Here is a 13,502-nt window from a genome sequence, read left to right on the forward strand (position 1 = left end):
TCTGAGACGGCCAGGCCTTAGAAGTCCCTTGAGAATGAAAGCTACCTCCCAGCTCAAAGCTAATGACACCTACGGCTTATTCCCTCAGTGACCATGAGAGGAGCAGCAGCGCTGCCTGTGCCAATAGCTGTCTCTAGTGACTATAGTGACAGTGAACAGGAACCCTCTGGGGACATGGAGCAAACCCCCAGGGTGACCTGGCAGCACCCACCTGAAGGGACCCCCCCAGGCCCAGGGCAGGAGCAAAGTGGGACGGTGACCCCTCCAAGCCAACCCTGCCAGCCAAAGGACTGATGGAAGCCAGAAAGCAAAGTACTACCTGAAAAAAGGGACCTCTGAAGTCTGAGGTCTATCACAAGTGACTGCTGAGGTGCTGTGTCAGCCCAGCCGGAGGCTTTGCCCACCCAGCGGCACGGCGCGGGGGCTCTGCAGCAGGGCCGCAGGGTGCTGTGCTTGTCCCCCCCGGCACCAGCCGGCAGCTCGCCCCTCGGCTCTCCTGCGCTGGCCAAGACCCGGGCTGGGACGAGGGCACAGCGCTGCCCTGCTCGGTGCCAGCTGGGCCTCTGCAGGCTCAGGCTTCTTCCCCAGCAGCCCCGTGGCCAGGGCCAGCAGACATACCTGGGTGACTACGCATCACCCAAGTCCCTGTGAAATACCCAGAGCTGAGGGGACAAGGCACTTCGGAGACCCAAACCCATGACACCCCGGAGCGGGGTCCTGCTGGCACAGACCAAGCAGAGCCCAGCCTGGGCAGCGCAGAGCGCGAGCAGATGTAGGGCGGGAAGGCTGCTCAGTGTCCCCAGGGCCATATCGGATGTCCCTCGGCTGTGGGCAAGGATGCTGCAGCCCTGGGTGGCAAGAGGCAGGAGGCCTCCCTGGGCTGCATTTGCAACGCTCCTGTGCCGCCACCTGGGCAGATTCCAGTCTCTCAACGTTTCAGGGGGACAGCAGTGACAAATTACAGCATCTGCGGCAGAGAAAAAGGGAAACAGAGTGACCAAAGGAGGAATGATTGTATTATCAATACTGTTTCCAATAGCTGATGGATGAGGACACCCAAATGATTTCTAAGGTTTCAGTAGAAACCCTCCAAATGGCAGCTCAAAGGCAAAGTGTGTATTAATCCAGGGTCTCCTGAGGAAGCCCTCCAGGGATGCGCGCAGCAACGCCAGCCGCAGGCACAGCGTGTGCCCAGCATCACGCTGTGGACATACAGCAGACAAGAGGGGACCTTTTCATTGTCCCCGTGGAGATGGGAGTAATCCCGAAAGCTCTCCGAGAGGGACAAACACGCTGCTCAATGGGACTCTTCCCAATTGCTGCGATTCATCCATACCTTCCCTACCCGGGGCTCAGCGCGAACACTTACAAAACAATTTCTGGAAACAAACAGCTTTTTTGGAAGCTGCTGAAAAAGCCAACTGGTTTCACCAAAACTAAGAGTAGGGAACATCAAGGAAAAGCTCACCTCCTAATTCTTTGGGGAACTGAATGTGCAGAGCAGCCATCCTATTTTACCGAAATGCACGCGCTCCTTCACACGGCGGGGTGTAGCCCCTCGCCCTGTCCGTGGCGGGACGTACAGCTGATAGCTGCGTGACGCCGTATGTCAGACAGGGCCTTGGAAACGCCACCATGCTGGAAACGTAACAGACAACATTGTTTTGTGTTGGAAACTGGCAAGTCTCCAGGCCGGGGTTTCAAGGGATAATTTGTAGATTGAATGTTAATGAATATTATTGTTGTTATCTGGAGAGGCTGCGTTGACTTCACTCTGCTGCCAATTGCACATCTTGATTTTTTTTTTTAATTTTTTTTTTTTTTTTTTTACCCCTGTACCAAACAGAAGGGGCAATTCCAGCACAGCTGACGATTCAGGAAGCCAACTGCAGGCATACGGGAAAAGGTGATCCTTCATGTGCCCAGCTCGTGTCACTCCTCAAACTCTGCTGCTCCGAACGCTCGCTCAGAAACGGGATCGTTGTTTCACCTAAGTCCCGTCTGTCCTTCCCCCTGCAAACTCACCGTGTGTCAGGAACCCCCCCAGCCCTGCTATCCGGCGGTCAGGAGAGGCGTCAACGGGATCTTCAATAGCATAAATCTTTTTTTTTTAGCGCTTTGGGGAAAGAGGCAGGCAGGGCAAATACTGTCATTCCTGCAGCCCTGCACTACATTGAGAGTCGTGACATACCTTTGCTTGTCAGAGCCTTTTTGTGTGGAACACCAGTTCGCGGGGCCATGGCTGACCCGAGGTGGCCGTCCGGGGGTGCCACAGCAGCACGGCGTGGGGCAGTGCCCCCTCCGCAGCTCCCGCAGGACCCCGGCGGGCTCCCGGGCGCTCGGCAACACACCGCGACCCACCGTGATTTATGTGGCACTTGTACAATTGATGCGCTTTGTGCCTGGGGACAGTTAAATGGTAGCTCTGTCATTAGTTTAAGCAGAGGTTAAAGGTGATCAATAACAAGGGTTTCATGCCCAATTGATCACCCCTCGCTATTTATTTCTGCCTTTTGCTTTCCATCCCATGGTGCTTTTAGAAATAGTAATTAAAGACATAACAAGGGTTCCACTAAGCAGAATATCAAACACTCCAGGTATCGATTCAATACTCTCCCTCTTAATGACGCTGACCTGCGCCTGTCCCCAACACCAGCAAGGCCAGGCCAGCGCTGGGGAGGCGAGTCCCCTCCCCGGGGTCACATCCAGTCCCCTCCCTGGGGTCACAGCCAGGCCCTGCCCCAGCGGACACGAGCAGCACAGCCGAAGGGTGATCGAGAATGGCGGGAGGGCTTGGGGAGAGGGGGCTTCTGCCCACTGGGTCCAACCCTTGCCCTCCCCAGCAGCTGACCAGAGCCAGCCCAGCACACAGACCGGGACACGCGTCTGATCCATGCGCTGTGGGCAGCCCCTGGCTCCGGGATGGGCAACCCCTGGCTCCGTCCTGCGCCGGCTGCGGGCTCCCGCCTCTGCGCTGCCGGCTGTTGGGGACAGAGCCAGGCTGACCCCGCCGTGTCCTGGGGAGGGTCCAAAGGGGCCAGCAGCATCGCTGGACCAGGCAAACACCCCAACACAGGCCTGTGCCAACCGCTCCTCGTCCCGCTCAGCTCTCCCGGCCCTCGCGGTGCCCAGCTCCCCCCAAACCCAGCACCACCAGGTGACCTGCAGAGAGGCCGCATGACAAACACATTCGGCAAAGGCTCACGGAGCGCTGTGGTTTTGCCATCTACACTAGAAAGAAACGGCTGAAGATGAATGGCGACAGGAAAGCAAATGCGAGGCCATCAGGGTGCATATACCAATTGTGCAGCCCATGCGACCGGCGTGCCGTGGAGCCCGGGCTCAGACCCCGCAAAGATCTGCCTACTCATCTTTTGCTTTAGAAGTATATTTAGGGCAAACACACCACGAGACAAGCAAAAGCATCTCAGTGACTTTGGGGACAGTTTCAGATTTTTTATGTCTGGTGAACGTAGCCGTTGTGGAGGCCGCAGCAGCAGCTCTCCCCGGCTGGCAGCACCTTCGGCAGAGGCAGGGAGTCGGCGGAGCCGCGTGGACAGTGGGATGGTGCTGCTGCTCGGCCCCGCACCCATCCTCGTGGCCCAAGGGCTGGCAAGTGGCTGGTGCAAGCAGCAGAGCAACCCAGCAAGCAGTAAGACTGACGGAGTGGGAGCCAACTGCAGGGTGCTGCCAGACCCGAGAAAACTCTTTTCTCTGATACAGCAACAAGAGGCTGGTTGGAGAAAGGCTGTCACAGACTTGCTGCAGTCCGAGGTGGCAAGCTCTGCTAGCGATGAGCTAAGTCGTTCTATATTCTCATCTGAAAATAAAATTGCATGTTGCTGCTGAGAGCAAATGAAGTAATTTTAGGAAAACAAAGAGCTAAGAATCCTCCCATCGGGAGCAAATCCTCTTTGTGTCACAACCCTCTTGTGAACAAGAGCCCAACTCTCACACGTACCTGAGAGCAGTACAGGGCAGAATGACCCCAGCGCTGCAGCTGCCCGCTGCTCTTTGCTTGCCTGTATCTGCTGAAGAATCAACATTCCCCACGCCGAAGTCCGTCTGACAAGCAGGATGCTCGTCCTGCCTCCCGCGGGGCTCAGCAACCCCCTCGCTCCCACCAGCTGGGAGGCTGCCGATGACTCCAGCTCCATCCGCTGAAGTGGTAACATTTAAAGAAGGAGAGATAAAAAAAAACACAAAAAAACAACAAACCTAGGCCCTGTGATGATTTGTAGCCTGAGCCACAAGATACAGGGCTTTTCTGTGATGGCAGGTTTGTTGGATCGCTCCCGTGCCTGTTGAGGTTCTGCACCTTGTGGCAGCCCATCAGGCTTCTCCCTCGCTGCCGCGGGGACCGAGGTCGGACCCTCGCCCCCACCGCTCCAGCGGGTCCCACCAGCCTCTGCCGCGCCAGCGCCTGGACCCTTCAGCAGGGCACCGTGGGGGTGACACAGAAAGCAACACGAGAGGTCAGGTGTGGCAACAGTTTTCATCCCTTTGCTCCTGAATAATGCTCCGACGCCTGAGACCATGCTAAGGCATGAGAAAAGACGTGATTAAAGCTGCTCTGAGCGCTAAGTACTCGCCAGTGCCTGGCACTTGGAGCTCTGCAGACACAAAAGCATAAGGGAGGCGGACGTTGGTCCTAAGGAAGAGAAATCCAAAGTTGCACCCTGACACCCACCTGGCTGGGAGAGAGGGTAGGGACAAGGGCCAGCCACCACGGCATGTTGGAGCTCCTCCAGACAGCTCCGCCAGAGACGCGCCACAGGCAACGTAAGCAAAAATAACGCTGTGCTGAAGCAAGTCAGCCGGGAGCTGGAGAGACGACACTCGGCTGTGCTTGTCATCGCGAGCTGCAGCTCCACGGGGCTCCCGGGCTGACAGAGACCATTCAGCAGTGGGTGATGCCCTTCCACAGCGCTTCTCCTCAAAACTCACAGCACGCCCTTCCTGCTCTCCCCAGCCCCGCGGCAGCAGCGTCAGGAACGCTTTGCACAGGCCAGGAAAAGACCCACATACAGACTAGTAAGAGAGAGGGATGTGGGAGAGCAGCTCTGTACAGTACAGCTCTGCCCGCACCGCACCTCGGGGTCCAGCACATGGAAGCGCTCTTTCCAGCGGAGCTGCCGCCTGCAGACCCTCCTGGCTCGCACCGACCACCAGGAGCATCTCACCCTGCTGAAAGCTCTTTTTGCTGAGGCCTTCTCAGCACTCCATAACTTAAGGAAAGATTTCTTACATCACTTCATGAGAAGTAAAAACACTGGGGAAAAAAAAAAAAAAACCAACCAACCCAAAACATGTCTCCTAGTCCTCAAAGAAATCTGGGAGTAAATTCCAGGAGCTCCGATACTCATTTAGAGGAAAGTTCCCATTGTAGCAAAGCTGTAACTGCCCTTCTGTACTACCGTTCTCTCACTGCCCATACTTCTGTTGATTTATTTCAAAAGACATCACTTCTTTTGTCTTAACCATGTTAGTCTTAAACATGACTGAAAAAACTTCTCCAATTTAAAACTAATTATATATTTTTAAAAAATACATAAAGACATCTGATGCAATGGACTGACTCTTTAAAACCAATCCTGCAAACGACTGCAAAAGACGCAAACATGTAAATCAAATTCATTTCCCAGACTTTTGGCTAGCTACAAATTTAAGACCCAGCATAATCTCAAAGTCGCCCAGCCTCCAGGGTGAGTGAGTGCTGCTAGTACACATTGAGCTCCAGGTAATGAAAAACCGCAGGACAAATTTCCCCAGAAAAAAAACCGAAAAAAACCCAAAAAAACCCCAAGCAAAACAAAACAAAAAAACCCAAACCAAACCCAAACACCTACAGTGAAATTAAAAAATGCCCACTGGTTTTCTCATACCTGGTATCAATCCCCATGCGAGGAGCAGGCACTTCCACGGAGCATCTGACAGCTCCTGGGCATATACGTGACATCTGCAGGAGGTTTTGGGGCACTTGTTCGTTCATCTACTTTCAAGGCGCTCAGCTGTTACGCGTACAGCTCCCAGAACTGGGAGCCCAGCAGCTCCAGCCACCCATCCGCCTTTCTTAAACACGTTGACAGAAAAGCCAGCTTGGGACCATTATGAAAGAAACACTGTTCTTTGGCTGCGGTGACTGCTGCCCGTTTTGGCCCTAGAGCAGCTGCTGCAGGGATTAAAAAGCAAAAAGCCTTGGGAGAATGATAATGTGGCAAAGTGATCAAAAGCGGATTGCCCTCTGTGGAGCTGCAAGAAGTCAATGTGTCCACAGGGAAACACGACCTGGGTGCTGGAGGTGTCGCATAGATGTCTTTATCGGGCAGAACGCTCCAAAAGAAAGGTGGTAAAGAGGAAAATCAATTTTAAAAAGTCTTTAAAGTTTGTCACGGACAGGATTCTCCTCTGCAGCAAGCGCTCTCAGCAGTGTACGAGCCGGGGCACCCGTGTAACTACAACAACTTTGCAAGGCTTACAAGAAATAACACTCATTTTGACCAACACCAAAACCAACGTGGTATCAAGGAACATGAAATATTCAGGAGGTCTGATCTAACACGCACATTATATCTTGTGTACGGTATCAGATGCTCTGACGCTGCCTTTGCAACCTTGCAATTCCCATGCACAGCACGGGAGGTTCCACGGAGCAGCCTGGTCTGAATAGTTCGTATCGAAACTAGGGGGAACGTTTGTGGCTGGAGTTTACATGAATCACAAAGGAAAACACCCGATGAAGTGCAGTTGCCTGTACTTCTACCCCCGCGCGCAGGCGAGAGCTGGGTGCACACACAGCCACAGGCACGCTCACCAACAAATCACAGGAGGGAGAGATGCCGGACGCCCGTAAATCAGCTCTGCAAAGCGCAGTGGGAGTTCACATGAAAGACTTAACAAGCTCCTTTCTCCGCATTTATTCCTATATACGCACAAACGTGGAAAACAGAGGGATGGTGCTGATCAGAGCCACATCGCATTCACTGGCGTAAGCCCGGAGAAATCCTGTCCTTTGGAGTCAGGAGGGTCTGTCAGGCCAGGGCTCTCTAAGCAGCAATATACACCTTAGCGAGACCAGACACTTTCACATAAGGACATTTAGCATTTTGAACCAAAATAGCCCTTCCCCCCGCCCCATCTCAGCTTGCTCCTGCCCCTGCCTGGGGCTGATCTGCTCCCAGCGCAGCAGGAGCATCCCCGCTGCCGGCGGCCGCGGCAGGCTGCGCTCCTGTCCTCAGCACACGCGACAAGCTACCAGCACCGCCTCGGAGTTTGTTGGCCGGGATGCACTGGTTTTAAACAACCCAACTGTAAGAAACAACACAAGGCGGCTAAGGAGAAGCAATTCCACAGTCGTGGACTTCTGCCCCGGGGCACAACCCAAGCCTGTTTCCAATACCTGTGAAATAACAACGCTGAGCTTTCCCGGGGCTGATCCAGCTCCAACCAAACAACGGTAGCATTAGTGTAAAATTAAAATATATGCAAACAACATTAGCGCAGAATTAAAATATATGCTCAACCAGACTGTGCTGAAATCTTTCCTCGTGGGAGAAAGAGCAAGCAGGGATGGGCAGAGTTAGGAACAAGATTCCAAGGTGTTAACACTGATGCTCCAAATTTACATGAAAAGAGATTACGGTGATCCCGCTGCTGCTTGGGCTAGTTAGGGGACAGTTGGCATCGCTGGCGCTTTGCTGGGCTCAGGCTCCGAGCAGATAGCAGTCGGCAGAAGAGGCCAGGTTCTGTTGAAAGCGTAAGATGAATACGGCATCAATAATTATGTGTGACTGTGCCTAGCGAGGCAAACTGCTGTGCTGTAGTCACTTCTGCAGTTATTACTGAGCAAGCGCTCCCTGCTCTTGCAAGTAGCGGCAATAATATTCTGAGACAAGAAATCTGGAAAGAAAGCGGGATCCTGGAACGCCACAACCTTTTCCTAAGCACACAGGAAAGCTGAGCAGCAACCGTACACCTTTTTAAAAACAGAAGGAAAAACAAGCGATACTCTGCTGAATATCGTCTGCCTTAACAGAAGCCGGCAATTTCCTAAAATTGCTGATGACCAATTAATAAGACAACAGGGTTTGGAGGGCGCAGCTGCCGTCCGAGCACCTGGAGAGCGGCGAGAGGCTGCTCTGCCCCAGCACGGGTGAAGCGCACAGAAGGCACAGCACTTCTTGTGCCTCAGCTCCCAGCAGGGACGTGGTGGCCTGATGCCACCTGCCCCCGCTGGCCAGAGACCCCTCGGCCACCACTTCGCCGCTCCAGCCTGGCCGGCCGGGCACCAGCCACTCCAGACCCGCACACTGGCGCAGGGCTCCCCCGGTCACTCCATGGGCAGGTGGCAGCCGGAGGATGGTGCCTGCCCTGGGCACGGCCACTGCTGGCCAGGGACCAGCCACAACCCCAGGGCAGGCGCAAAAGGGACACTGCTCTGGAGAGCATGTGCCCAAAGCAGAGCGCTCCTGCAGCTCCCGCAGCTCCCTAGGTTACAAGGAAGGATTTCACATCACCGCAGACCTAAACCCCTCTAATATTGGTGATGTGCAGAACTCCTTTTCCCTATCTACACTTCCTGCTTTGCATATTCTGCTATTTGCTTATGCATTGTTAAAGAAAAGCAAATGTACAAAGAGTTATTTAATGTACCAACATCGCAATCCTACCTTCGTGTGTTTACTCCTGATGTAGTAGGATGAGCTCAGACTTTAGGTAGAAACAACCACCACCAAAAAAAATATATTAAAAAAAAAAAATCAAGTCTCCCTCCAGTAATTGCTATTTAATCCTTGACCAAGAAAACTAACACGTTCTTCTAAGAGAGGCAAACCTTTGGGGCATTTGATTTTTAGAACGGCTGAGCACTGCGGCACTGCAGAAATAAGATATATAAAGTGTATTTTATTTTTGCTGCTCAACAGCATGAAAGAGCTAATGCAGTGGGGCTGCCAGCGCCTTATACAATCTGACAAACCGAACAACCCAAGGGTGCTCGTCCTCCCCAGCACTCACAGCACATCTCATCCATTACGAGAACGCAATGTGAAAACTGACCCTTCCCTTCCAAGTATCAATATAAATGCTGTTTGCCAGCCAGGTTAGTCCAGAACGAAGAGGCTACTTAAATCACCCCTGGTACAGAAGAGCAGTACAATTAATCACTCAATGCAAACAAGAGTTTGTTTTCTTTAAAAATACAAAAATTTAAATGGCTTTTGTCCATGTCCAATTTTGTTTCTTCTTCCCTTAAAGCCTGGCTACGACACAGACATTCTTAAGTAAAGGCTGCAGAGTTACAGCGTTACCAAACGTTAAACACAATGGCACATGTGTGTGAAAGACACAAAAGAAGAGCGAAGGAAAGATTGTTTCAGAGTTGAAAATTAATTTAAGGGCTTTCATGATACATTGACTCAAACCCTTGAATCATCATGCTCCTTTACTTTTTTTACTGAAGTGTATCATCTAATCCACTGTATATGCTCAACTATTCAGAAATTAGTAAATATTCAGTAAATACAGCAAAACTTTTGGAATCCAGGATCTCTACAACAACCCTACAATCCTGTGCTTTTCTATACAAACCAGTCACAATACAAAAAAGGAAGCTAAGTCTGTAACAAAAGCTGACAAAACATACAGTGCACATTGAATCCTTTAAGTGATATTTCTTATTATGCTCTGCATGCCAAGGAAAGTTATTAATACACTAAACTGCAGCATTTGCTAGCTTATTTGTACCACAAAGTGAACCATTTATTTACATACTCATGAGCATCAAACAAAGTATTTAATGAAATAACTGCTCAAAGTGACTTTATTTCAAAATCTCAAACCCCAGATTACTAGAATTTTGAATGAAGAGAACTTAATAGTTTTGTACTAGCTGATGTAGAATAGCTACAATTTAAGAGACATTGCGGTAATTTATAACATTATCTATTGCGAATGCATTGTTGCTTGGGCAAGTATTATACACACCCCCCAAAGGCACAGAATGCAACAAAATCAAACCACAGAGAAGACAAGAATTTTCATGCATAAATTTTCAAGTCTAAGTTACATTTGACTTTAAAATTTTTTTATATATATATAAAATAATTATATATATATAAAAAAATAATTATATACGAATTCCTATGCAGGATGCAGTGCTATCACTAGAAAATCGCCTTTAAGCCTGCTGTTTTCACAGCATATAATTTGTACCAAGAGTCAAGTAGGGAAACGAGCAAGTGCCAGATGTTCAAGAACATCAGCAAGTGCTCTGCCAAATAAAAAAATAAAGAAATTGGTGCTTTACTAACAGATTTTGACTAAGTATTTCAGCAGTGTAAGAGCTCTATATAGGCACATTTCAAAAGTCCCCCCAACACACAAAATACTGCAGGAATCAAAGGACCTGCAAAGGCAAACACAATCCTCACATGCGACTTTTCTCGGGATTTGCTGAAAGAGAAGAGGTTAAAAGTAGAGATGGAAGCTGATTCTTCTAGAAATAAGAGAATGCAATAACTACATTTTCAACCTTTCTTGGCATAAGCAGAAAAATATCAGGGCATGACACCACGAAAGGGAAAACTGGTGACATCAGAAAACCCGGGAGCATGGTTTGAATGGAAAGCAGGAATCTTCTCAGCTATACTAGCGTACATTTATTACTTCTGCGATAAGCGGGAAGAAAGTTGCGTTTAGAACGTTTTCTGCTCGCGCTGTAGACTGCAAAAAAGTTAGGTTAAGATCCGTGAAACCCCGCAGTCCCGCGAACGCAGTCGCACGGCTCCGCGGGTGCGCCCTAAGCCCCGACTCTCGGTTTTCGGCTGTTCCCACCGCTGCGGGCGGCATCAAGCGCGGAATTGCGCGCAGCGACGAGGTTTCCCCGAGGTGCCGTTACGGGGACGGGCGAATCCCGCCGAGCCCCGCTCTCTCCGCCCGAGGAGCGACCGGGAAGGACGGGGCGAACCGGAGCCGCCTGCGCCCGCAGGGACGCGGCCGCGGCGGGGCCCCGGCAGCGGGGCGGCCCCCGCCGGCCCGGCCCGGCCCGCTGCAGCCCGCAAAGACGACACGAGACCGGTTCCTGGGTAAATGGTTTATGCAAGTAATAAAATATTTACTATAACATAAATAGAAACGTACCCTCGCAGTCTACATTGGTTTTGCAATAAAGATACAAACAAAAACCGAAACCCAAGGGGATGGACCGGACCGAACCCACCAACGGGAGGGGGAGAGCTCCGCGCACGGTTAGAAAATAAATAGAAACGGGCCGGGGATGGTACCGCGGCGTCCTCCGGGCGAGCCCGGGCCGGGCCGGCGGAGCGGGGACGGGACGGGACGGGGCCGCCCCGCGAGGAAGGGAATAAATTAGAGATCGCAAACCTTTGGCTACTGCTGCGGCGGCCGCGGGCGGCTCCGGCGGGGACGGGCGCGGCCGGGCCAGTCTGAGGAATAAATTAAAGCGCGTCGCCCGCCGCCCGCCCCGCTCCCTCCGCTCCGCCGCCGTCGGGGCCGCGGCGGCGGGGCCGGGCAGTCACTGCACGGCGCCGGGCAGCGCGTGGTGCAGCGGCGACGTGTCCGCCTGTGCGTAAACGTCCTCCATGGGCGGGTGCGGGACCCCGGCCGGCGTCATGCGCTTCTCCTTCTGCCGCCGGTTGCAGAACCAGACCCGCACCACCTCCTTCTCCAGCTGCAGGGAGTCCGCCAGGGAGGTGATCTCGTGCGCCGAGGGCTTGGGGCACTTGAGGAAGTGGTTCTCCAGGGCGCCCTTGACGCCCACCTCGATGGAGGTGCGCTTCTTGCGCTTCCGGCCCTGCGCCGCGATCTTGTCCAGGTTGGTGGGGCTGCCCGTGCTGGAGTCCGTCTCCTCCAGCCACTTGTTGAGCAGCGGCTTCAGCTTGCACATGTTCTTGAAGCTCAGCTGCAGCGCCTCGAACCGGCAGATGGTGGTCTGCGAGAAGACGTTCCCGTAGAGGGTGCCCAGCGCCAGCCCCACGTCGGCCTGCGTGAAGCCCAGCTTGATCCGCCGCTGCTTGAACTGCTTGGCGAACTGCTCCAGGTCGTCGGAGCTGGGCGCGTCCTCGTCCGACGGCTCGGGCGGCCCCAGCGGCGTCGGCGAGGCCGCCAGGTCGTGGCCGCCCGCCTCCTCGGCGCCCAGCGGGTCGCGCAGCCCGTGGTGCAGCGCCGGCGCCGGCGGGCCCAGCATCCCGTTGAGCCCGGCGTAGGGCTGCGCGTAGAGCAGCGGCTGCCCCGACGGCGGGGACATGGGCGGCAGGTGGTGCCCGCCGCCCTGCGCCCAGCCGCCCGCCGCGCCGCCCGCCGCCGGCGGGTGCACCAGAGGCGGGCGGTGGTGGAAGGCGGCGGCGGACAGCTCCTCGCGGGGCCCCGGCGGGCCGCCCTTGGCGTGCTCGGCGGGCGGGAGGTGCGCGCCGCCGCCGCCCCCGCCGCTGCCCCAGTCCGTGCCGGCGCTGGGCAGCCACTGGTGGTGCGCCAGTCCGACGGCGTGCCCGGCGGCGGGGGCCAGCCCCTGCAGGTACTCGTGGTGCATCATCTTCTGCACCTCGCGGTACGTGGTGCCCTGGTGCAGCCGGTCGCCGTCGGGGTGCATGAGCGCGGCGCTGCGCGGCAGGTACTGCGCGGTGGCGGCCATGCCGGTCTGCGCCGCGCCGCGCTGCGCCGCGCTTTAGAGCCGCGCGCCGGGCCGCCGCGCCGCCGCGCGCCCGCCCCGCCCCCGCGCCCCATTGGCCCGCCCGGCACCGCCGCCGGCCCGCGCCGCTCCGCCATAGGGCGCCGCCGGCGCCGGGCGCCGCCCCGCGCTCCCCGCCGCCATTGGTCGCCGGCGGGCGGCCGCCGCCGCGGGATTGGCCGGCGGAGGCGCTCGGCGGGGGAGCCCGCCCGCGCCCGCCGGCGGGCCGGCCGCCGATTGGCGGAGGGCGGTTCATTCATGCCGAGCCGCGGTCGGCCACGTGGGCCGGCCGCGAGCGCGGAGGCGCGGGGCCGGGGCGCCGGCGGGAGCGGGGGCACGTGCCTGGGCGCGGCGGCGGCGCCGACGGAACGGAGCGGAACGGAGCGCGCGGCGGCGGCACCGGCGGCACGGCCCCGACCGGCAGCGCGGGCACCAATGGCCCGGTGCGGGAGTGGCGGCAGCGGTGGCACCGGCGGCACCAGTGGCCCGGGGCGGCACCAGTGCCACCGGTGGCACAGCCCGGCACGGCACCACCGGCCCCGGCGCGCTCCAGAGCAGCGCACCGCAGAGCCCGCCCCACCGTCCCCGTGCTTCCGACCCGCTGGGCACCGGGCAGGTCTCCGGGGGCGGCTCGGGCCCCTTGTCCCTGCGGGTTTGGGCAGCCGCTGTGCGGGGTAGCCCCGGTCCCGAGCCCATGAGCCCTGCAGTCACCAAGAGCTTCTCGGGCATTAAGAGCCCCGATTTACCTTCTCGGTAAACTCGGCCCCTGGACCCCGGGAAGGCGGGAGCTCCTTCCTAAGCACCCGCAGGATAAAGC

At 55.5% G+C, this 13,502-nt stretch overlaps 1 protein-coding gene across 1 annotated transcript; it reads right to left on the minus strand.

Annotated features, from left to right (window-relative positions):
- Window positions 1-11,533: 11,533 nt before the first annotated feature.
- Window positions 11,534-12,649, minus strand: POU3F1 (POU class 3 homeobox 1). The gene has a single exon (XM_054223860.1). It carries the CDS (start codon window positions 12,647-12,649, stop codon window positions 11,534-11,536), a length of 1,116 nt encoding a protein of 371 aa, XP_054079835.1.
- Between the last annotated feature and the right edge of the window lie 853 nt (window positions 12,650-13,502).

This window comes from Rissa tridactyla, chromosome 18 (assembly GCF_028500815.1).
Source record: "Rissa tridactyla isolate bRisTri1 chromosome 18, bRisTri1.patW.cur.20221130, whole genome shotgun sequence".
Lineage (NCBI taxonomy): Eukaryota > Metazoa > Chordata > Aves > Charadriiformes > Laridae > Rissa > Rissa tridactyla.